At 34.8% G+C, this 24,863-nt stretch overlaps 4 protein-coding genes across 4 annotated transcripts; 1 reads left to right on the top strand and 3 right to left on the bottom strand.

The window, feature by feature from the left end:
* On the bottom strand, positions 1-3,212 carry LOC145562134 (L-ascorbate peroxidase 5, peroxisomal-like). The gene is made up of 9 exons (XM_081622320.1): positions 2,998-3,212; positions 2,686-2,810; positions 2,315-2,364; positions 1,739-1,804; positions 1,576-1,621; positions 1,390-1,472; positions 1,209-1,288; positions 818-920; positions 1-567 (listed from the first exon to the last, which is right to left on the bottom strand). Exons 1-9 carry the CDS (start codon positions 3,117-3,119, stop codon positions 343-345), a joined length of 900 nt encoding a protein of 299 aa, XP_081478446.1. The 5' UTR covers positions 3,120-3,212; the 3' UTR covers positions 1-342.
* A 3,060-nt stretch (positions 3,213-6,272) lies between these two features.
* Positions 6,273-7,460, bottom strand: LOC145564703 (uncharacterized). Its single transcript, XM_081624931.1, has one exon. It carries the CDS (start codon positions 7,458-7,460, stop codon positions 6,273-6,275), a length of 1,188 nt encoding a protein of 395 aa, XP_081481057.1.
* Positions 7,461-14,200: 6,740 nt separating this feature from the next.
* LOC145562138 (protein ALTERED PHOSPHATE STARVATION RESPONSE 1-like) lies at positions 14,201-19,511 on the top strand. The gene is made up of 4 exons (XM_081622327.1): positions 14,201-15,285; positions 15,380-15,597; positions 15,717-15,940; positions 18,444-19,511. Exons 1-4 carry the CDS (start codon positions 14,532-14,534, stop codon positions 19,228-19,230), a joined length of 1,983 nt encoding a protein of 660 aa, XP_081478453.1. The 5' UTR covers positions 14,201-14,531; the 3' UTR covers positions 19,231-19,511.
* A 178-nt stretch (positions 19,512-19,689) lies between these two features.
* Positions 19,690-22,439, bottom strand: LOC145563376 (L10-interacting MYB domain-containing protein-like). The gene is made up of 3 exons (XM_081623820.1): positions 22,277-22,439; positions 21,143-21,542; positions 19,690-20,608 (listed from the first exon to the last, which is right to left on the bottom strand). Exons 2-3 carry the CDS (start codon positions 21,494-21,496, stop codon positions 20,087-20,089), a joined length of 876 nt encoding a protein of 291 aa, XP_081479946.1. The 5' UTR covers positions 21,497-21,542; positions 22,277-22,439; the 3' UTR covers positions 19,690-20,086.
* Positions 22,440-24,863: the final 2,424 nt, after the last annotated feature.

Genomic DNA, 24,863 nt, shown 5'->3' on the forward strand with positions numbered 1-24,863 from the left:
TCAAGCAAATATCGATGTCATATCAAGATAAATATCATACGGAGTAACGTTTACGTAAGGTTCATTTATTGCATGCAGGGAGGCCAAGAACGCTGATTTTCTCAAAGCAAGTTCCTAGCACGTACAGTATTCCCCGTCACAACAAGTTGTTATTACACACCTCAAATTCATACCATAATAGATATAGTACAACATTGCCAATTAATTCTTGAAGTCATTATATATCATATATATGAACTCCAAAAAATTAATTTTAACGTTCATTGTAAAGACTGTTACAGTTAACAGCCATTATATGGCCTATATATATATATATATGGCCATATATGTATAGCAAGCAACTTAGCAGTAGCCTGGACAGCAGCCACTTCCGGACGAATAGGGTTGAGCGTATCCATATTGTCCGGGACAGCATCCATCATTGACTTCGCCGTAGGGCTTAGCACACTGATCAACCTCCTCGTAGCATCTGTTGTCTTCATACATGTTGGATCCTTGATAATTGAATCCTAGCTCGGACAACTTCTTGTGTGAATCAGCATAATCTCTAAAGAATGCTCTTTGATCCTGACAATTTCAAACAATATCATCTTTATAAACCAAAATTTACTTACAGAAATTGATAGAGTATAAAACATATTTCTGGGCCTCAACCATCAGCTTAACCTTTTAGTTGAGTTGATCCTCTAATAACATAAATAAACCTAATGTGATATTTACTTAACAAAGTGGATCATCATACGAGAAAACATGTGGCAAAAAATAAAATTTTAGTAGACTAATTTGTGCATGATAGTGATTAGTGAAGTTGACATACCCTAGCGTAGAGCTCAACAAAGGGACGGAAGCGAGAGTCAGTTAAAAGAGCCTTGTCAGTTGGAAATTTCACCAATCCTGGGGTATCCCCTCTTAGTAGTTCTCTGATCAAATCACACACAAAAAATAGTCAAATTCATGATATTAGCCCATTATAGATGTGTCATGTTGATTCAAGAATGTTCAGATGTACACAACTTATTCTTATTAGCTAACTAAAAATTGGAGTGTATTACGTACAATCAACATGTATGTGAAAGAAGTTTAGGGTGCTATGATATACAAATTGGAGTGTATTACGTACAAGATAGATATAAAATCATAAAATAGTGATGCATTGTATGGATCGAAAAAGGAAAATGTTTGAACAAGTTGATATTTAAAGTACTTACACAAAGTAGGAGTTATCAAATTTGAGAGGGTTCCGAGTGAAATTGCCTTCAAAGCCTGATCTATCCTTGTGTGCTCCACCCTTCAATTTTCAAAACAAATCACAATACAAAAATTAAGTATTTATTTATTGCTTTTTATACCCATATTTGATTGATACATAGTTGGACTAGAGTGTCTCACCAGTGCATGGGCCCCGGAAAGTACCACAATATCCTTGTCATTGAGGCCCATTCGGTAAAACACATTTCTCAGATGATCCGAACCTAATTATAACCCATATCCATGTGTGAGTAAAAATCAGATACAGAGTATGTATATAATTACTGTAGTCGCAAACTAAAAAGAGACGGATGAAGTATGGTGTACCTCCTCTAGGGTTTGGGATGTTGTCTTCGTTTGGAGCATCAGCGTCCTATTTGAAAAATGATAACTATAAGGTGCTACATGTAATGCTTATTTGCCAAAAACAAAATCAATATTACATGAACTAAAATTAATTGTCACGGCTACAAGTTATGATAATACTTACAGCGCGACCTGGAACAAAGTCAATAGCAGGACCTCCGGTTACTTCAACTGCAACAATTCCAGCAAGCTGAGAGAAACAGTAATTTTAAAAAAAAAAAATTTTAAAAAAATTTTTTTTAAAAAAAAAAAAAAAAAACAATTAGTTAGTCACACTAAGATGACTCATTTTTGTAATTATGGAATCATCAAATTAAATACAAGTATAAACACAAAATTTAAGTAAACTTTGCCTTATAGGAATTAACGTAACATAGGGCTTGTTCCCTTCAGATTATCTTCAGTTCAGTTCTTAATTTCCTTCTCTCATAAAATATTCAGTTCAGTTCAGTTCAGTCAATCAGAACAGGCCTATAGTAGAAGATTCAACTCCAATCCCACATTTAAAAAAAAATAAATAAATAAAATAAAATAAAATCTAACACGGAATACATGTGATACTAATAGTCTAATACCACATAGCTAGAAAAAATTACAGAAAAATTTGAAAAGTGTTCTCAAATTTTTGTAAGAAATTTTGTTAAATGCAATAATATGTACTACAAATAATTTTAGCTAGAAATTTTGTTAAATTTCGTACCTGATAAAGGTCAGCATATGTAATATCAGGGTGCCTTCTCTTGATTTGTTCTGTAAAAAGGGGAAGATATTAAAATTGCATACAAATATATATATATATATATATATATATATATATATATATATATATATATATATATATATATATATATATATATATATATATATATATATATATATATATATATATATATATATTATTAAGTTTTAAATTAGGCTTTGCATGATAATATATTATTCTAAAAAATTACGTACATGTTCTTTGTTATTATTAAGTTTTATATATGTATGGCCTACTAGCTACTTCACAAGTTTGAAAATTTCTTGTCAAAAAAAATGAAGCTAGTAGAGAATTGGATTGGATAATCTTACCACAAAATCTAACAGCATTTTCGATTCCCTTGTTTGGAGGACGGCTCAACTCCTGAGTAAACCTAACGGAGCCATTTGCACCACCTTGTCCTGTTGATGCATCATAGTTCACTGCATCATGAAACCTACAATATTCCCATACCAACTTAGTAAGTAGCTTAGTATGATGATTTGGTTTTAACTAGATCGGTATTGTAAAACTACGCATAAATGTGTATGTTTTTTATAGTGTATAAACATATTCCTGGACCTTAATGAAAATATAAAGAAAACATATTGAACAAATAATTGAATCGAAAGGAGAGAAATTACGCTAAGCGAAGGAGAATAGGAGCAGAGTTGTTATTGTTTTGGACGAGAGATTGGTGAAGGTCTCGACGAGCAGCCTCAATCACCCTCCAATAGTTTTCATTCACGATTGGTACTCTTCCCATTTTTGCCTTGATCAAATTTTTAACTCAAGCAATTTTTTTTATATAATTTTGATTTATTCTTTGTTTGGATCACCCGTCTGTTTAAATAAGCAAGGAGACATATTTTAAAAATATTGCCAGTACATGGATGATATAATTAGTAAGTGGCGTCCGAATATGCAACTTTTTTTAGTGTGTGCTCATAAATTCTAATCTGCCCTGTAGCTAAAAAAGCAAGGATTCTCATGCTCCATAGTAAAAAAAATTAAAAATTAAAAAATTTGTAAGGAAAAAAAATATGGTATCTTAAAATTTGTTACAAATTGGTGTAACCGGTGTTATATCATTTGTTCAAACTTCAAGGCCGAGCACTAACTTAACAAAGTGACAAGTCCGTAAGTAAAGTAACTAAGGGTCTATTCTCTTCAGATTATTTTCATTTCATTTCAGTTCAGTTCAACTCACTTCAGTCAATCATAATAGACCCTAAGTATATATAGGGCGATTATTCTTTCAATTTCAAATGTAATCAAGCAATTGAAATATAAACATACCCAAAAAAAACAAAAAAAAAAAAAGACCCGTCTACCACCAAATGCCAAGTCGGTTTACTAAAAAATGACTACAACTATAAAGTATAAAACAAATACTACCTCCGTTTCATAATATCTGCAACAATTTCCAAAAGAGGAAGCTACACATTATGTGCAACAAAGTAGAAACTTTCCAAATTTAGTAAAATTTTTTGTGTGAAATTACGCTTATACCCTTATTTTTTTTGTTTAATCTACACTTACAATTCCTAATCAACTCTGATTAAATTACTAAGCTAATTATTGTCACCTAATCTCTCCCACCAAAATTAAAACAACTCACAACTACTCTCATTTATTTCTTACATCCATTCTTCTTTTAACATTCAGATTCAACAGCAATCAACCAATTTAAGAACCCTAAACCTTATTCATCCCCAATTCACGCCTCTCTTTCTCTCTCTTCACTCCATCTCCTTCATCAACTCCTCTTCTCAATTTCTTTCTTTTCTCCTTCAGATCTACCATAATTCTCTTCATTTTTCGCAGATCTACAACTTTTAACCATGGATAATCGGAAAATCGCTGACTTGAGTCCCTTAGAGAAGATTTTCTGTGCAACCACCGATGACAAGGAGGGTGGTGTACTTTCTGATCTGATCATGTCCCCTGAGACGGATTCTGAGTGGCCTCGTCGTTTTTCCGAATCTGGTGAAACTGCTTTGGTTCTGTCTGACGCTTGGTTGGTAGCTCTGGGTAAGGTCTTGAATTCAATTGAGGAAGCGAAGGGGGGTGTAAACTTGCTCGATGTGCCAGATGTAGAACCTACCAGTCTCTTAAGGGAACGCCCTACTTACAGACCACGGAAAATGGGTAGATGTGAAGTACTGAGGAAGATTGGTGGGAGGGGGGTTAAGATAAGTGACCAAATAGAGGAAGAGGAAAAGAAGAAGGAGGTTGAAGCTGAAAAAAATGACGGAGGGAAAGGGAAGGAGAAGGTGGAAAGAGAAGCTGAAGAGGAAGAGGAATGGTATGGTTATACCATGTCTAATCCTCCACCGAAGCTGTATTTCCCCTCTGAAGATGCAAAGGTTGGGAGCAAAAGGGTGAGTACTGGGATTGAGTTTGATGAAAAGGACTTTGATCCAACGTATCTCGAGTTCCTCAAGTTTCTGGATCGAAAATTCCACCCTTTTGGGTGATTCAGACGCATATAATTCTCTGACCCTTAACTTTATTATCATTTCTGATTTTAATGTGTCCCTATTGTTGCATTATCCCCTGAAATTGGCTCGATTTTTATGGTTTATGTCAATTTTCTGAGTCCCTTTGGTTGCCTATTATGCTCTTGCTCTGTTGGCTTTGTTGTTGGATATTGTTGTGTTGGATATAATGGGTTGGATATTGTTTTGGATATAATGGTGTTGGATGTTGTTTTGTTGGATATTGTTTTGTTCATGGATATTGTTCTGTTTTGTAATTGGAGATTGTTCTGTTTTTTTGTTGGATATTGTTCTGTTTTGTTGTTGGAGATTATTCTGTTTTGTTGTTGGATATTGATCTGCTTTGGATATTGATCTGCTTTGGGTATTGTTATTGGATATGTTGGTTTAATTGGATGTGAATATGTTGGTGTGTTGGATATGGATATGTTGGTGTAGTTGGATATGGCTACATTTTTCTGGTTTATGGCTATGGTGTGAGTCCCATTTGTTGCCTATTATCATCTTGCTCTGGTGGCTATGTTGTTGTTCATCAGTTTGATTGTTCTTGTTCATGTTTGTATTCAGCTCTTGCCTTTGTTTATATGTTGTCTTAGTTGGATTTGTTGGCTAAGTTGGATATGTTGGCTGAGTAGGATACGTTGATGGGGATGCTAATTGATGGATGATGATAGGTGTTTCAACTTTTTTTTATTTATTTTTTTTTGCTATTTGAATGCCTAAATGGAGTCCCCCTTGATCTCAATGACCAGTGTGGAGAGATCTTTTGCTGTTGTTGGTTGTAGTCCTTAATTGAGTCTCAAATAGATCTCAATGACCTATGGAGAGAGATCATCTTACACCCTACATTCCATATGATGAAGGGACTCAATTGAGTAACAAAATCTTGTTTGATTTGCTCCTCTATTTGATTTATCCATTTCAGAATCAATTAGTGTTGAGGTAACAAACAAGAGTATTTTGTTGTGATGAGAAAAAAAAAACCTCTGATGAAATTCCTTTTCACTTTTGAGAACCTAAAAGAAGTTATGCATATTTTTTTGTTCAAGTACTTAATAAAAATACAACTATAATAATCATACTTCCATTTGGTGATTAACAAAAGCATGCCATTACATGCATACATACTACAGTTGAGTCCCACAAAAGCCTGCCATTACATGCATACATACTACTGTTGAATTCCACAAAAGCATGCCATTACATACATACATACTACAGATACAGTCCCACAAAAGTTACACATAACCACAATTTTTAAGTCCCACGCATTAGAAAATGGTTATGAGTGGCAGTCCACCCTTATATGTAGGTCATAAGGATTGCCCAAAAACTATCTTACACCCACAAAGCCTAAAAAAAAACCATACACAAATTTTAGTCCCTACCTTACACAGAATAATTATGCTTTGTTCTTCTTAATCAGCATCTACTTCCATTTCAGCATCTTCTTCTGCTTGTGCCTGGTTAACTAGTCTGAACCTTTCATTAAGGTGGTTTATAGCCTCTTCCACCAACCCAAGGCTGACAGTCAACCTCTTTGGCAGAATCCCTAGCTCTTCCAATCTTCTCTTTTTCATATGGGGTGGAGTAAAGTTGTTGCCTCCCTTCCTTTTTAGAATTTCAGTCATACAAGACTGCAATGTGATCCATGTGAATTTGTTTGATAATGGATCAAATGTGTTGTATGCCTCTTCCACAACTTTAACTAACTCCTCAACATTTTTGGGGAATGACTGATATTGAATTGATTGCATCACTGTGAACAACCCTAAGTCTAGCACATTTAGGTTTGGAGATTGTGGGGGTTGATACACCATTTGGATGTTGAATCCATTTTGTGTACAAGCTGCCACAAATTCTGGATCAGTAGGAATTTTATGGGGTCTTGCATTATCCCATTGAAGAAAAACTTCCTTAGACAATTGTGCTGGCCAATTGTGTATAATGGCTAGAATGACCTTGTTGATTAACACGTCTCTGATCACATCTTTAGTTACTGATTGCAATGCTTTCAATTCCAATGTTCCTGCTAGCCTATTTTTGCTTGATTTTTTGGCCCTTTGCTCATAAACAAACCCAAATATTCCATACTTGTCATCATGGATCATTTCCCCATTTGTGTTGTGTTGTGGCTTTCCTATCATGGCCATGAACATGGCTTTAACCTTAAACCTTCTGGACTGCTCAAATCTATAAGGATTTTCCTCATTGGGCAGCAGATAGAACTTTCTTGTCTCTGGGTTCAAGTAGAACCACTTTTCATCAATGTGAATGACATTGTCCATGTCATTGTACATTGGGTCATGTGTTTGTGTGGCAGGACTGAGGTGTGCCAACACCCATCTTAGTCTCTCTATCTTGTGGTTGTCTGTCAGCTTGGGATGGTTACAGCTTGTATGAGTTCTGAGCAGCCCCCTTTTCCTTAGCCTGTGTATTGTTACATGAGAAATTTTTAAGTAACCTGCATAACTTCTTTCCGTGGTTCTCAACCTAAGTGGGCATGACAGCAGAAATTCTTGTGAATATTGCTTGAATTTGGGACCAACTTTGCCTAATTTTTTATTCCTGACATCAATCAGCTCCCCCCTCTGTTTTTGCTTCATTACATCGGTGAATTATCGATTAAATGTTGATCTGTGGACCCCAAATTTGGCTGCAATTTTTGTTTGCATCCCCCGTTGCAATGTGTCATCCTCCCAAAGCTGTGTTAAGATTTCATCAACAATACCTCGTTTTTCAGCAAGAGTGAGGTGGGTTCTATCACTTTGTTGCTGATCGTTGCCTTCATTTGCATTTTCATTTTCTTGGAGAAGATCTTCCTCCATTAAAATCTACTCTATGTTGAAGTATTCATCAACATTTGATGTATCCATTTTTTATTTTATTTTTTTTTTTTTTTTTTTTTGTGCTTTGTTTCTCTTGCTGTTGTTTCAGATGCTGCAGGAACAGAGGACCTTCCCCCCACCCCTAACAGATGGTAGAAGATGATGCTTGAAGCCTTGGTTTTTTGGAAGCTTGAAGTGCTGACTTCATTCAATTAGGAATGTGGGTTTTGATTCCAACAAAATTACTCCCTCCAATTTCTGTAAATTTTTTGGCAGAGAGCATGTGGGTTTTGATTTTGGTTCCCACTTTCTCTCTCATCAAATTTTTAATCACTTATCCTAACTTTTGCTAATCTACTTTTACCAAATTTTGTCTTGGGAAATGTACTTTCCTCTTTGTTGCACATTTTATGAAACGGAGGTAGTATTAATAATACACTTGGCAATCTGACTCCAAAATTACACCCCGGTCCAATCCGTATTTGTTGTGGTCTTATTCAACATCAATTAATAACATGTCACAGAATAGTCTTACCAAAAACTTATGTAAAAAAATATGTATTGCTTGTAGCAATAATACACAAAAGATTTCTGAGGAAAATCATAGATGCACCAACACAACACATGGAATCAATTCTATCGAATCCTATCATGGTATTGATAGATAAACTATTAAATTTCTTCAATTCTACACGTTCACATCGTAAACGAGAGAAAATAATAATAATAATAATAATAGTAATAATAATAATAATAATAATAATAATAGATATATTGAACATGTAATGTATTAATGTATTGGTGTCAAAGCTATTGGCTATCCAACTTGATTAGATCAGCCACTAAGGCAGAATCAAATTCTAATTGACCTTTGGTATTGGTTTCTTATCTAGAATATCTACGTTTCCCTTTTTTTTTTCTTTTCTAGAAAGCCTTTCACAATATACTCGTAATATTGAAAATATTATTGAAAATTTGGCTAAATATATGGAGTACTCATATAAATTTCCTCTGCAAATTGTATAAATTTCTTCGATTAACTAAATGTTTTGCTTAAATAAATGGTCTTTTTAACTGATGATAAGACAAGTTAAACAATAGCAATCGATTTCAGTTACTTTTTTTTTTTTTTCTTCTTAGCTTTCAACCCTAATGGATAAAACTATTAGGTGATCCTGTCATCAAGGTATGGAGAGAACTTATTTGATTAGTTTTAAGTAGCAAATCGTTAGGGTCCTAATACATATTGTATTGGTGAAGTTAGAAGCATGCAAATCGATTTATTATTGATGCACATTATGTATAGAAATAGTCTTTATTCTTCTGATAAGAAGAACGACGACCTTGTTAGACTATGATCTCTTACAAATTAGGAGCCCAAACCAACTACACGAGTAATGCTGTTTTACTCAATATTCATGCTATTTATTTATTTATTTTTTTTTTTTTAACAAAGAATACATTAAATGAAGAACAAATTTCATCCTAACAAGGCTAAAAAAAAAAAAAAAAAACAACAACAACAACAACAAACCATATACCAAACAAAACAAGAAACGAAAGAAAATGATGGACCACAAACGGGCAACACACCAAACCCAACCCATAGACAAGTCTTGATTGTTTTCAGGTTTAATTGGATGTTCTCGTTTTATACAAAGTGAAATTTGCTACGTAATGGGCTACATAGCGGGCTAGTACAGGTTGCAGCTTGACCCTTTTTTTTAGAATCTTTAAGGCCGGCTAATTCTAAAATTGGGCCTTTTTGGTTCAACGAGCTGGTAACCTTGTATGGACTTGATTGAAGATCCATACTAGAGTGATACAGATTTAAGATCCCATAAATATCTAAATCTGATCTGTTTGGTTCAATATGAAATGGATTCCGATCCTAATTCTATTGCTTGGTTCATGAGTTACTCTTATAAGATTGCACATAACTATATTTGCTAATATGTATAAATCATAAAAGATGATCAAAAGAAGAGGTATGATTTATGAATAATAATGTAAACTTATGAGTATATAAACAAAGTGAGTAAAAAACTAAAAACTAGATCATGATTCAAGAATGGGAAGGAATGCTCACTGCACTCAACTTTTTGGTGTTGTTAGCACATGGAAGTGATAGATCGTGATCATTGACCCACACTACTTGCACTTTGTGTAACATACAACCAATATGGCAACATACCATCCTCAATTCCTCATACCACGTATATAATAGTCATAACGTTTTTATGATCGCCCATATTTTTAAAAATTATAAACTGACTTATAAGTTTATACATTGTTTATTTCAAAATTGAATATTTGCATCAATTTGATATTTTCAAAAATGCCAATCCACATTTTAATGATTGATATTTGTATTTTTTTTATTTTAACGGAGATATTTATAACTATCTATTAATCATACAAGTAGCTTATAAAAAGAAACGTTCACATAAGACTGTATTATATTTGTGGCATTGGTAATTCAAATTAGCTCAATATATCTCGTTTACTTCATATCTATTAATTACATATTACCACTAGGCACTAAGAGGGTATTTTATAAATTATTGAAGAAATTACATGTTCAAAAATGAAAATGCATTAGCATAGCCATTAGCATGATGATTTTTACATACAATATTACATCTTAAGTTAATCATAATATGTGCATGTTAACAGTAAAGCACATGGCAGCAAATATGCTGGCAACTTCTGCATTGTAGTCGAGAGTAGAGATCCAGTTTGTCAGTTAATGAGTACGAGTACATACGAGTATTCAATTTTCCTCCACTCTCATGCATGTCGTAGTTTCTTACTGTATTAATTAAGCTCACTATAGCTTGAATTTAATATTGTACTGTCAACATGATGACTGTACTTTGTATTTTGCAAGTTAAATGTACAAAGATTTTTCGTATAAAGTATAATACATACAAGGTTGTATTTGATTTATTTTGATTTGTTATGATACTAAAGGCATGTTCTTCTGCTTAATTTCATTTTAATTCAGTTCGGTTCAACTCCAATCAGTTTAATTCAATTTCTAATTTCCTTTTCTCATAAACAGTTCATTTCAGTTTATTTCATTCCGGTAAATCAGAATAAGCCCTAAATTAGAAGAAAAATTAGACAAAATTAGTTTAATTAAGTTAAAATCAGATTCGAAGTATATGTATATGTTTATGTTTTCTACATTTTCATATATAGATTAATTAGTTAGTTAGATTTAAATAAAATTTAACAAAAAAAGTTCAGAGAAGACAAATTCTTCCACAATGTTTTAATAAATTTAAGTATTTTTATCTACACTTATTAAGTATCAAAATAAAAAATATAAAAAAATAAAAATAAAAAAATCCGAATGTACAAGTTGAGACAAAATAAGTTTCAATAAGTTGCTAAACACTTGTGCAAGCAAAAGAAGTTTTTTATTTCATTTTTTAACAAGCAAAAGAAGTTAAATACTCCCTAAGTTCTTACAAGTCAAAATAAGATACTTGTACAAGAGAACACACTCAAAAAGTGCAAATAAAATGAGGAAAATGATGAACAATGCGTGTATGAATATTGCAAATTTTTTATCAATTCATCATTTTAATACTCATATATCACCATCCCACATTTGTATATGAATCGTGTAAATTTTTTTAAAAATACATCTATTTATAAATGATCTTGCTAACGAACGTCCCCTGGACATTGGATAAGCATTTAAAGTATTACTTAAAATGGTATTAATTTGGAAAAACATGACAAAATCACGCGTCGATCGATGTAATTAATGTTAATTTTAATTTAATCTTTCTACTTTTAGCTAGCTTATCTAATGCTCCCGAAGCGTTCGTTAGCTTTTGCCGATCTTGCTAACGAGCGCCCCGGGGCATTAGATAAGGATAAATTATATTGGTTGAAATAGTATTAAGTTAGGAATTCATGACAAAATCACGCGTCGTTCGGTGTAATTAATGTTAATTTTACTCTAGTATTTGCACTTTAATTCTCTTATCTAACGCCCCGAAGACGCTCATTAGCTTTTGCCTTAAAATATATAGGGTGTAATTAGGAACAAATGAAGTATTTATTCACCTAATTAAGGGCATGTTCTCTTACGTTGAAATTCAGTTCAATTCAATTCAGCTCCTAATTTCCTTCTCTTATAAAATATTCATTTCATTTCAGTTCAGTTCAGTTCAGCTCAGCTCAGTTCAGTCAATGAGAACAGACCCTAAATAGATACGAAGTACACAATTGACGACTTTCCTTAAAAAATGGGGAAAAAATAAAAATTGATGGCTCATTAAAAACTGGTATTTAAATGCATAATTTTGTAATCCGCGTCATCACATTAATGTGGTCGCACCCAACACCATTAATATCAGAAACTGAAACATTCCCAAATAGGCAAATAGGCTAGCTATGCCCGTTGCAATGATCAATTTACAACTATACCCCTAACGCCCAAATTAAATTAAATTAAATTATTTAAAGAAAAATATTTTTCATTGTCTCATTGCAAATCTTTGTTCACAGGTTAGTTAAGTGCATTATGCATTCTTGGACTTGATTGTAGTTTGTACACTTGTACAAATACTCTTCAAAATTTAGGGACGTTGCCTTTGCTTATAAATATTTGCTCCATCTTTTATTTTCGACCGTTTTTAAATACTTAATTTATTTCCTTATTTGAAAACCTTTTACAATATTTGATAAATATCTCACACATTTTGGACTTTATGGTCAATTTTTTAATTTTTACTCCGTATTTTTTTTGAGAAAACTATGTGATCAATTGACTACTGTTTCATTTACATTACTAAATCCAATAAAATATTGTACTCTGTATTTTATAATCAATTTGTTTTTAATGTTGCGTAAAATATCTCTAAATTTGACATTATTATCTGACAATAATAAGAGGTGTACAAAATATGATATGAACTAGAAAAAATGAAATATAGTTTGAAGTAAAAAGAAAATAATTGATCCAATCTTTGAGCCAAAAGGTATAAGAATCTGGTTTATAGTTCATACGTTCTATCCTGTGTAAAATCCTTTTTAAAATCAATATTAAACCAAAATGGTTTTAGTTTGTTAATGAGTCGTACCCAATTGATCTGCCAAATCAACAAAATTTGTTATCTGGGTGTATAATCGTCTTTTCATCTACCAAGTGAGGGACACATACATCATTTGCTACATGGTCTTTTAGATGGCCAAATAATAGTATCAAAGGCAAGTTGCATAAAAAGTACAAAACTATTGACTAAGCTTTTGCACATATTTACATAATATGCCACCAGATTCATAAATTTTGTTAATCTGGCATATTAACTTGTATTTTCCGTCTATTAATTATGTAAAAAAAAAAAAACTACAACCATTTATTTTCACCTTCTACAATGTTAGAAGATAATTATACTATAATTATATTAGCCTTTAACTTTAACATTTGATTATTTCAATTGAGTATGCATTTATTTTTCAATATAAGTTTTTTTTTTAATTTATTTTTCGATCATTGCTGAAGCTAAGGCAGCTGCCATGGCTATCAGACTCGCAAAGAGCCACGGCCTGGCCGACATTATTGTTGAGGGAGACAACCAAGTGCTCATCAATCGACTATCCAAGGGTTCGATTTTCTTCACTGATCTTGATAATATTCTTGATGATGTTCTAGCTACTTGTTGTTTTTTCAATTTCATTGTTTGGTGTCATGTTAAACGAGAAGGCAATGTTGTTGCTCATAACGTAGCTCGTTTAACACCTTTTGGTATGGAGCAAATATGGGAGAACCATGATCCTTGTGAGTTTTCTCCGTATGTATTGATGGACAAATTAGCAATATAATGATACCTTAACAGGTTTTCAAAAAAAAAAAAAAAAATTATAATCTCGAAACTTCAAGCATCCAATCTCAAATATGATTCTATACAATTTTGGCAACAATCAACCCTAGTTTGTCTTCTTTGGACACGATTCAAGTATTGTAAGCTATAAACTACTCCCAACACCAGTATAAAATACTCCAAATTTTAACCTATCATGAAAAATAATTGAGAATCATAAGATAAATGCGAGACTACGAGTAACATTAATGCATTTGACTATATGTTGACTATATGAGGATACAGCGTATTGAAGATTTGACGTACAGTGTAGTAGTCAACATGGTTCAAACTTTCTGTTGTGAGACTCCTAACATTACCACTGTCTGCGAGAGGACTCAGGGCCTGTTCTCATTGATTGAACTCAGCTGAACTGAAGTGAAGTAAACTGAATATTTTATAAGAGAAGGAAATTAGGAGCTAAACTGAACTGAACTAAACTGAACTGAGCTGAATTGAACTGAATTGAACTGAATTTCAACGTATGAGAACAAACCCTCATTTGTCATTTTACCTCATTAAACATTCTTCATCCATGCATAACCAAGCAAGGGTAAAATCGTCAGTAAAAAAGAAAGTTAAAAAAATCCAAATTACTGGTATAAGAAACAACTATTAACGGCACTCTGCCCCATGCTTCATTGTGCTCCTCTGTTTCTCTTTCTCTCTCTATCCTCCAAAAAAAAAGCAGAATTTTAGAGAGAGAAAACACACAAAGCAACCTTAATCACACTTAAAACCCAGCGTTTTGAATCCCTTTCTTCTTCTCAAAAGATTCAACCCTTTTCTTTCCAATTCACTCTTCTTCAAAAACAGAGTTTCTCAATTAAAAAACAGAGCTTTTGTTTTTTTTCCTTTTGTTGTTTACTCTTCAAAAATGGCGTACCCTCCATAACTCAAAAACCCCATCTCCAATTTCACTCAAAAACCCCATTCCACCAAAAAATTAAAAATCCAAAATCAAAAAATGGGGTGTTGTGTATCAAGAATTGACAGACAAGAAATGGTATCAAGATGCAGAGCAAGAAAACGATACATGAAACAATTAGTTGAAGCTAGATTATTCCTTTCATCTTCTCATTCTTTTTACCTTCGTTCTCTTCGTTCAACCGGCTCCGCCCTCCTCCAATTTTCCACCGGAGAATCCTCTCTCCTCCACCACCACCACCACCTCAACCGCCGTGAAATCCCACCGTCGCCGCCGCCTCTACCGCCGCTCCCACCAACACCACCACCTCCACCATCAATGTCACCGAGCACCGATACATGGACAACCACCACTTCAAACACAACAAACACCTCAGCTCTTCCGCCGCCACCGCCGCCGCCGGTTGCCGGTTCCACGTGGGATTTCTGGGACCCTTTTGTTCCGTCTTCGGGTCCGAGGAGTGGGACCGAGGAGGAGGAGTGGGAAGAGGAGGCTCGTACTACTACTAATACGATTTCCGCCACTAATACTACTAATGTTACGGTGACTCCGATGAGAGCGGCGGCGAATGTGGCGGCGCCGCCGTCTGTGGTTAGTGGGTTCTCCAAAGAGAGTGAGATGGCGGTGGTTGTTTCGAGACAAGGGAAAGAATTAGTTGAGATTATTAAGGAGTTAGATGAGTATTTTCTAAGAGCTGCTGATGCTGCTAGTGTTGTTAATGGGGTTTTAGAGGTTCATACCTTTTCTAATCCCTCTACTTCTTCTACTAATTACCATCAATTGAACTCCTCAGGTATTTATTTATCTTTTTGAATTCTTGTTTTGAAATGATTTCATGTAATTGGTTAATTGTTTCGATGATAAAGTAAGTGTTATCGATTTTGTAGGGAAAATGTATAATAATGGGAGGAGTTTAAGTTCAAGTTGGAGCCCAATGTTGTGGGGTTCAAGTGGTAAGTTAAATGGGTTAGGATGTGGTAAGTTATTAGGAGATGATATAATGGTTGGAAGAATGGGAATGGTTAATAATGTTAATGGTAGTAGTCATTGTTCTACTATTGAGAGACTCTATGCTTGGGAGAAGAAACTCTTTCATGAAGTCAAGGTAGTTTTCTAGTCAATTCTCAACTTTCATGTAGCCGTGATTTGATCTCAGGTCTTGGATAACACGCGCTCGCGAGACATTATTATTAATGAGATTTGAATTTTTATTGATTGGATCAGAATGCGGAGAAAATAAAGATGGAGCATGAGAAAAGGGTGGAACAACTAAGGAGATTGGAGGTGAAGAGAGCAGATTATTTTAAAACGGAGAAAACAAAGAAAGAAGTGGAGAAATTAGAGTCACAAATTGAGGTTGCTAGTCAAGCCATTCAAACAACTTCTAATGAGATCATCAAATTAAGGGAAACTGAGCTTTACCCTCAACTCCTTGACATTGTTAAAGGGTATATTTTCTTACTAATTTCTTTTTCTAATTAACAAATTTAGTAGTATTATTAGTGATAATTTTAATTCAATTGGCCTAAAAATAGAAATATGGTCTTATTAGGCTTAATTTTGGAATGTATGATCACATGTTTTAGGCAGAGGTAGTGCCAATGTATAATTGTGATTCACGTGCACTATGTTGTCCTTAGTTGATTGTCATTTTGCTTGATTAATGCTAAATTACTACCTTTCCAACATTGATCTCAATCGGTATAAGTTTAACGTTTTTTAATTTGAATAGTTGATGATAAATGTCACATGGTATGCTTAATTGTCAATGAATCTAATCTGAGATTCCGGGATTAGGATTAGTAAGAGGAATCCATATGATACCGTGTTGTATTAGCATCAAGAAACGTTACATTGTTAGCAATGACTACCTCCTCGGCTACAACCCATTTAATGCATGGAATGAGATTATGCCTTTAGTTTAGAGACTTTGATTATACTTTGCTAATCTTTGCGCGCTTCTCATTACTAATCAAATAACAAATTTGGAGGCAAAGTAATAAAGCTATAGTTCTCTAAGCACACTTTTTTCTTTACAGTTTATGCTTTGGTAAAGATTTAAAAATTAGTGAAAGAAAGCAAGTGTGGGTTTCCATTGAGTAAAAACTAAAAAGGCAGAGATAATTATTTTTTTATCCATAAATAGGAAAGTTGCGATTAATTTGAAACGACTTAAAAAGAGAAATAGAGCAATTAATTTGAAACAAAATGGGTGAGGTCAACTGTTTGGAAAATTTTCAACGTCAGAAGATATGCCATCAATAACTATATACTAAAAGACACACCAGCTATTTTCTGGTGTCTTTAGTTATTTTTTTTTTTAAAAAAAATTATATTGATAAGAAATCTTATACAATAATAAATAAATAAATAAAAGATAATAAATTTATACATATATAGAACATTATAAAATATTTGATGTATATTTCCATAATATATTGTCAACTATATATTCAAAGAAAATAATTCGAATGTCAAATATTAAAAAATTACTTAAAATTAAAGATTTAACGTATCCTTCAAAAAAAAATTAAGAATTTTAAATTTAAGCAAAAAAAAATATATATATATAAAATTTTCTTAACATAATTTGTAATGTCCTACATTTTAGGAAATTAATTTAGTTAATAAATGATACCAATGTAATATGTTAGTGAAATCATATATATATATACAAAAATATATTAACGCAAGCTTATTTTAAAATCATGTCTTGCCAGTGGCCAATTATTACCGAGTGCACATATAGGTATGTGTAGCCAAAAGTAATTTTAGAGAAAATATATTGGCTAACAGGCTCTTTCATAAATTCAGCATAATATTTTCGACAAATTTTTATTTGATAACTAAATGTAGTTTTAATATGAAACAATTATTAAAAATTACCGTGCATGGCACGAGACCTAACCTAGTTGTTCATTATTTACCACAGTAGGTTAGTACTAACAGATCCCATGCTGAAGAAAGAGATACTTTGATTTTAAGACTTTTGACTGCCTTTATTTTCACTTTTTACTACTCCTAAGACTTGAATTGACCCACTTTTTGCATATAATCCAAAATATACTCCTGTTTTTTAGCAGTACTTAAGAAAATTAAAATAGACAAAATTAGGTTTGAAATACGTAAGATTGCTGGTTGGTAAACCATAAAACACATCTTAGAGATTTAAGAACAAAAATTAAAATAAAAACAAGTACTTCTTAGTCCGTACTATAATTGAGGTGTATATAAGTATATTGTTGCAGCGTGCAGTCATATAGAGTACTACGTATGGGTTGGAATTGGACCATTCTGTAAAAAAACACAAAAATTTAATGTAACTTGACTGTTTATGTTGCACTTTTGCATCTTATTGAGGTGTTTTGTTCTTTATATCCGGACTTCTGATGTGTAAAGGATGTAATGAATTGTACTCTTTGGAGAAACGTGGTCTGACTTGTCCACATGCATCATGGTCTAGTCTTTTTCGCAATTTTATGTCCCCGTCGTTGGATTAACTTCTGATTCAACGACGGGGTTGAACTCCGACCATTGTTTTCTCTAATTATACTTGAATTAGATGGAGATGAAAGAAAATTACTTGCATAGTAATTGTATAGCCTTAATTTAAGCGTAATTAACATTTCAAAGCATTCTTCTGTTTAGTCCTTTTCAGGTCTTAGCACTTGTGCCCTGTACACTGATTCTTGTGGTTGTATTCAGTGAAATCACTATGGACTAATAGGTAATTTATGTCATGTTTGCATGAAGTATCGACTAATAGGTAATGTCGTGATTTTTGTGTTTGTAATAGTTTGTTTCGAGGTTTGGAGGGTCCTTTAAAGTTACATTCAGAGAATCCAATTTAACTCCTGTGCCTTGATCAATGCTCCTGTTTCATAGTCTATTGTAATCTCTTTGATCCACATGCTAATAGTTTTAGTTTTTTTTTTTTGGGACAATATTTAGGTTTATGTGCATGTGGAGGAGCATGTACGAATGTCACCAAGTCCAAATGCACATAGTTGATCAGCTGAAGTTCCTCAATGCCATACCATCCAACGAACCCACATCTGAGATCCATCGCCAGTCCACATTGCAACTCGAGGTGGAGCTCCAACAATGGCATCAATCCTTTTGCAGCGTAGTAAAAGCTCAACGGGACTACATCCGTTCTCTCACTGGGTGGCTTCGTTTGAGCCTCTTTCAGTTCAACAAAAACCCACTAATGAGATCAATCCAAGACTCCACAATCTACTCCCTTTGTGAGCAATGGCAGCTTGAAATCGATAATGTCCCTGACAAAGTGGCATCAGAGGGAATCAAAAGCTTGTGGACTGTGATCCATGCCATTGTGATTCAACAAGCTGAAGAACTTAAACAGAAGAAGAGATCAGAGACAGCCAATAAGCAACTCGAGAAAAGGGCGATTGAGCTAAGGACATTAGAGGCAAAGTATGGACCATACTCAATGCCTGAGATGTCAAGTTCAAGAAAGGGGCGGGACCCTGTAGGAGAAAAACGAGCAAAAGTGGACATGTTGAAAGCCAAGGCAGAGGAGGAGAAAGCTAAGCATGAAAAGGCAGTTAGTGTATCTAGGGCCATGACACTAAACAACATGCAGATGGGGCTTCCCCATGTTTTTCAGGCAATGACAGGCTTCTCAAGCGTCTGTAAGCAAGCTTTCGAGAAGGTATACAACGAGGCCAAAAATATGGATCAAGAGCTCGATGTCAAAAGGTTAATGATGGCGTAGAAGCTGAAGCTGACTCAGGGACGCCATTAAAACCAAGTAATAGGTGACCTTTTTTCCCCAAATCTTTCACCTGCCCCCCATCCGCCCCCTTTGTATAGCTCCATCTTAGCATTAGGAGGATGTTTTAGTTGATCAAATGAAAAGCTTTAGTATTAGCAAATTGGAGACCTATTAGTATTTACTGCTTTTTAGAATTTTAGATGTTTAAACTTAGTATTATTATTATGTATTTAAATCAAGTTTTAGTAAAGTTTTGAGAGTGCTATGAGCAATAACAATCACCAGCAGCAGTACAGAATCTAATTGCATAACTGTGAATCTGTCAGATTTGTAAATTGCACCGTTTTAAAAAGCAATTGATTAGTACTAACAAATTTATACTACACTAACTTTCTGGTAAGTGCAGAACTTTGTGTTTTTCTCGTGAATATACACGTTATATGCACTAACCGCCTCGCTTTTTATATTTCCCCAATTATTCCATCCAATATACTGAAAAGAATGGAGTAAAAGTTGCCATAGGCATACAAAAAAACCAGCTAAAGAATGCTAGTCTCCTGCATGTGAGGAGCAAATCTTATGCTCTTACTTTTTAGTTTCTACGAATATCACTTTTTCGCTCATCCATGATCCACCTATAGACCCTATCAATGGTATCGGGCTAAATCTAGTTCTTCAAATGGAACAAAATCTATTGACATGAACAATGAAGCATGCAAGTGCTATGTGCTAGCCATTGGATGAATTATTCCTATGTGCTGTAGTTTTGTTAAGTCTCGGCTATGTACTAACCATAGTCCGGTGTAAGCCACAGCTTAGTACTTGAGTGTATGTATATCAGCAAGCTAACCTATCTTTATGAACTAGAGGGTACTTTGCACTTACCCTGTAACCACATCAGTCGCTTATCAGCTTTCAGTGACAAAAACATCTCCCTTGCTCCTGGATTATTAAAAAGATCAAGAGCACCAAAGTAGACCTGTTTATCAATGTCACCCAACTCATCCAAAGCATTTACACACTCGGATATGGTATATCTCTGACTGCGTTGCTGAATTGCTTCTGCCCTCATTCTTGATGCAGCTGCCATCTCGAATATAGCATCTGCCATAACATCCTCAAGCCCCTTCCGTCCTCTCTTACGGTTGATTTGGTTAGGGGTTTCAACACATAGAGACTTCTCTTTCTCATTCGCCACACAAGCCACTTCCTCTGATTCTGCTGAGCAGTCCTCTGTAACGTTGCTCACAGGATCCAGACCTCCTTTTTCAGCTAGTCCATTACTCTTTTCACTTTTGACAGATTCGGAAAATAATATGCATAATTGCTTATAGATTGGACAGCCAGTGGCTCTCAAAGTATCAGCATCAGGATGTTCCTGCGCATTAACAGGATTCCATCATTCACAAAATGATAACTTACATTACACCTTTACTCATACAATGTAAGTAAGTTGAAAAAATCAACTTCTTTTTAATTTGTAAAACATGTCACAAGACCCTAGAAGAATTGATAAAGAAAATGATGAACAATATCAGTTCCTAATTCAGACCAACATATAGTAGATCAACAGAAAAGCACGCGTCTAGTGATACTAACAGAAGGGGAAGAAGAAAATGAAACACCAACAGCAGGTAATGAATACTCGTATTGTCCATCTTTACATTAGTTAAAGAATGTGAGAAGTTCTGACATGAAAAGACCGTAAATCCTTCCTGAGATTGAAGGGTGTATCACTAGTGCACACTACTCCACTGCCAAGAAGAACCTTCAAGCGCGGTAAGGAGGGACAAGAGGGAAGGAATGCCGAGAACTTATAATGCACAATTTAATGCAACTAATATATGTAAGACTCCAGACAACATTTTTGAAAATATTTCTTAACCAATAAACTCGAATGATGAAGCTGTACCTTAATGTACTGATCCCATGCTTTATCTTCAGCTGTAATAGCACCAGTATTTTCATCCCAACAGAAGCCCTCTTGATCAAGAAGTGACTTCACAGTAGCATACATCTTCTTCAAGACGGAACATCGATACTTCAGCTGCTCTCTATCCCATCTCAAGCCAGTTCTCCTGTAAAACTCATCACACATATACTTCCATTTGTTACCCACCGAAATCTTTTGACTGTTCCTCTGATTAATTTGATCAACCATCAAATCAACTAGCACCTTAGTAAGGGACATTGTCCACTTTGCCCTTCCCGGTTGTTCATGCTGCGTGGACGACAGCCTCCCTGATCGTGTAGCCGGGCTAGACATACAAATTTTGAATAGGGTGTCGAGTGATGACTACTGAGTTAAGACCCTACACAGGTACAATCACAAGAAATGTTGGTAACACTTGACATGCTCAATCAGACAGTGCACCTAAAGTTGTATAAGAAATACAACATAAACCATGATATTCCTAGTATTTCATCAATGTGTCAAGAAAAAACCATGTACATTGGGACAGAACATCCTAAAGACCGTGAAATTACAAACGTTGCAATTAAGAGGGCATAGACACATACTCGGTACTCCGTAGGACCGTAGTAGTTAACTACAATAAACTTGGAAATGTAATGTTTTTATTTTCTTTAAGACCGTGGAAAGGCAAACGTTGCAACTTCTTTGCCGTGCATTTTGCATTTTACCATCTAAAAAGCTGATAATCAGATGAAAACTTAACAAAATAACACGTATAGCATGAATTACCTACACAATTCTACAACATATTCACAAAAAAAAAAAAAAAAAAAAAAAAAAAAAAAAAAAAAAAAACGCAATTCTAACAGAAATTCTTATAATCTTATCTGATTAAATCAAAAATTTTGATTTTTGCAAAGAATAGGAATTCTGGGCCATAAAGTGATCACGGTGAAATTAACTTCAAACAAAATGTATGATCGAGAATCTTCGAAAGTGCTTTTTTTTTTTTCTTTTTTTTTTTTTTTTTTTTTTTTTTTTTATATGCGTAGAAAGTAACAGAAGATGTATAGAAATTATGTAAATGCAAATTTAAGGGAAATTAAGGGTTTTTATTTTATTTTTACAAACCTGTGAAATTGACAATGGAAACCACACTATTTGTCTGTTCATCAGCTATTTGGCACCAAGCAAGCGAGCGATCAAGCAAAAGAGAAAGGGGAATTTAAAATTATTATTTTTTGATGGGGAAATTTGGAAATAAGTTTTTAAAACGAATGAGAGAAAAATAGGGTTAAAACTTAAAAGCTACAGTGTTGGGCCAAAACCTATACCCAAATGATTTCTTATACGAGTATTATTGTTTTTTTTGAAAACAAATGATTTCTTATACTATTAGTTGTATAGATAATGTATTTTTTCCCCTTTACCTTAACCCTCAAATACTGTATTTTATTTACTTCGTAGTTATTCATTTTTTTCACAAGTCATGCACTCAAGAGTATAGGAGAGGATAAGAAAATACCTACTACTAAATACTCATTGGTAACATTCAAATCCCAAACTTTAAGGATTTGGGTTAAACACTTTATCAAGTAAGCTAACACTTAGGTCTCGTTTGGTTGGATGTGGGAAATGCAAATTCCTTAAAAATTCATATTCCCATGTAATTAGAATTTTAAGAAATGTTAAATTGTGATTGACTAACCATGAAAAGTAGAAATGCTCTTAGAAAGTTCAACTTACCTAGGTAATTAAATACCTCCATTTTGTGGGAAGACTTCTCATGAATTTGTCAACCAAACAACTCCAAAGAATTTCAACTTCCCATGTTTTTAATTGTCAGCCAAATAATACCCTTGTTGGTAGAGCTGTCAATTCGGGTATTCAAATCGGGTTTGGGTCGGGTCAAATTAGGTCTCGGGTTAAGGAAATTTTGACATTTGCTACCACTAAAAACACCACGCTTCACATTTGCTACCTGTTTAAATTTTTTTTTTTACTTTACTACCACCTAAAATAGAGTTTGTTAAAAATCACTACCACTTAACAGAAACCGTTAAGGTTCCGTTAAGTGGGACCCAATATTTCATTAAATAATAATTTAATTTATTAAAAAAAAAATTTAAAACAAAATCCCCAACCACCCAAACCACCAAACAACCACCTTACCCCCCTCCTCTTCCTGGCGCCCAAACCTTCCCCTGACGCCGGCGAACCCCCAGACCACCACCACCGACACCACCGTAACCCCCAAATCCGACGACGCCCCATACCAACACCATCGACACCACCGTAACCCCCAAACCCAGACCACCACCACCACCGTAACCCCCAAACCCATACCAACACCACCGACACCACCGTAACCCCCTTTCCCCTTCCCTCCACTGGAAATCGGCCCCCCTCCCCTGATTCCCCTACCGAAATTCCCCTACCCTTTTCGGCCATCCCTAACCTTAAACCACCACCCCAAAACCACCCTAAACGAATTTTAGGGTTTCGGTTATGGTGGTTTTGGGGTGGTGGTTTAGGGTTAGGGATGGCCGAAAAGGGTAGGGGAAGGGGAGGGGGGTCGATTTCGGTGGAGGAATCAGGGGAGGGGGGCCAATTTCCGGTGGAGGGAAGGGGAAAGGGGGTGGTTTTGGTTCGGGGTGGGGGTCGGGGCTCAAGAACGGGGAAAGGGAAAGGGGGGATTGGCTGCGCATAGGGTGGGGGAAAGGGAGGGGGTGGGTTCGCGCGTCGGCGCCGACATCGGGAGGGGGGAGGTCAGTTGAGGGGAGGGGTGGCAGTGAGGAGGAGGGGTGGCTGCAAGGTGGTTGGAGAGGTGGCTAAACGATGGAGTGGGCCCACTAACGGAAATAGTAACAGAATAAGGCATGTGGTAGTGATTTTTAACAAACTCTATTTTACGTGGTAGTAAAGTAAAAAAAAAAATTTAAACAGGTAGCAAATGTGAAGCGTGGTGTTTTTAGTGGTAACAAACGTCAAAATTCTCGGGTTAAATCAGGATCAGGTTATGTCAGGTCAATCTAGCTTCAGATCAAGTTCAGGTTCAGGTTGGGTCAATTTCAATTGAAGTTATAACGGGTCGTTCACCTTTTCGGATATAGGTCGGGTTCAATTCAAGTTAAAATCAGATCGGGTTCAATTTCAGGTTCGCGTTGTGTTGAGTCGGGTTTGGATGGGTTAACAAGATGGTACATTCGGGTTCGGGTCAGTGTTGAGTCGGGTTCTTGTTCTGGTTTTGGTTCAAGTTCAATTCTAATAAGTATCGATGTGGCCAAGTTGAACTATATAATTACGCCTTCCATAATTTGATCAAGCATTATCAAGATTTTATTAAACCTATATACGAGTAATAGAGAACAAAAGTTATATAAGCTGAACAAAAGATTTTATTAAATCGGATTAAGGGTTTACAGAAGTATACCAGTATATAAGCTGAATAAAAGGTATATAAAGTTTTATTAAACCTTCCATGACTCGGGTTCATGTTTTAATTGGGTCGGGTACTAGTTCAGGTTCGGATTGTTTTCGGGTCGGATTAAATCGGTTGACGGTTACTATCAGGTCGGGGGCAGGTTCGGGTTCAGGTCATAAAGATTGGATCAAATGGGTTTTCGGTTAAGATCACATCAGGTTCAAGTTAGGTTACAGGTCACTAGTTTCACCCCATTGTTCGAGTACAGGCTGGGTTCAAATCTTTGTCCGTTAA

This window comes from Chenopodium album, chromosome 10 (assembly GCF_948465745.1).
Source record: "Chenopodium album chromosome 10, dcCheAlbu1.1, whole genome shotgun sequence".
NCBI classification, from domain to species: domain Eukaryota; kingdom Viridiplantae; phylum Streptophyta; class Magnoliopsida; order Caryophyllales; family Amaranthaceae; genus Chenopodium; species Chenopodium album.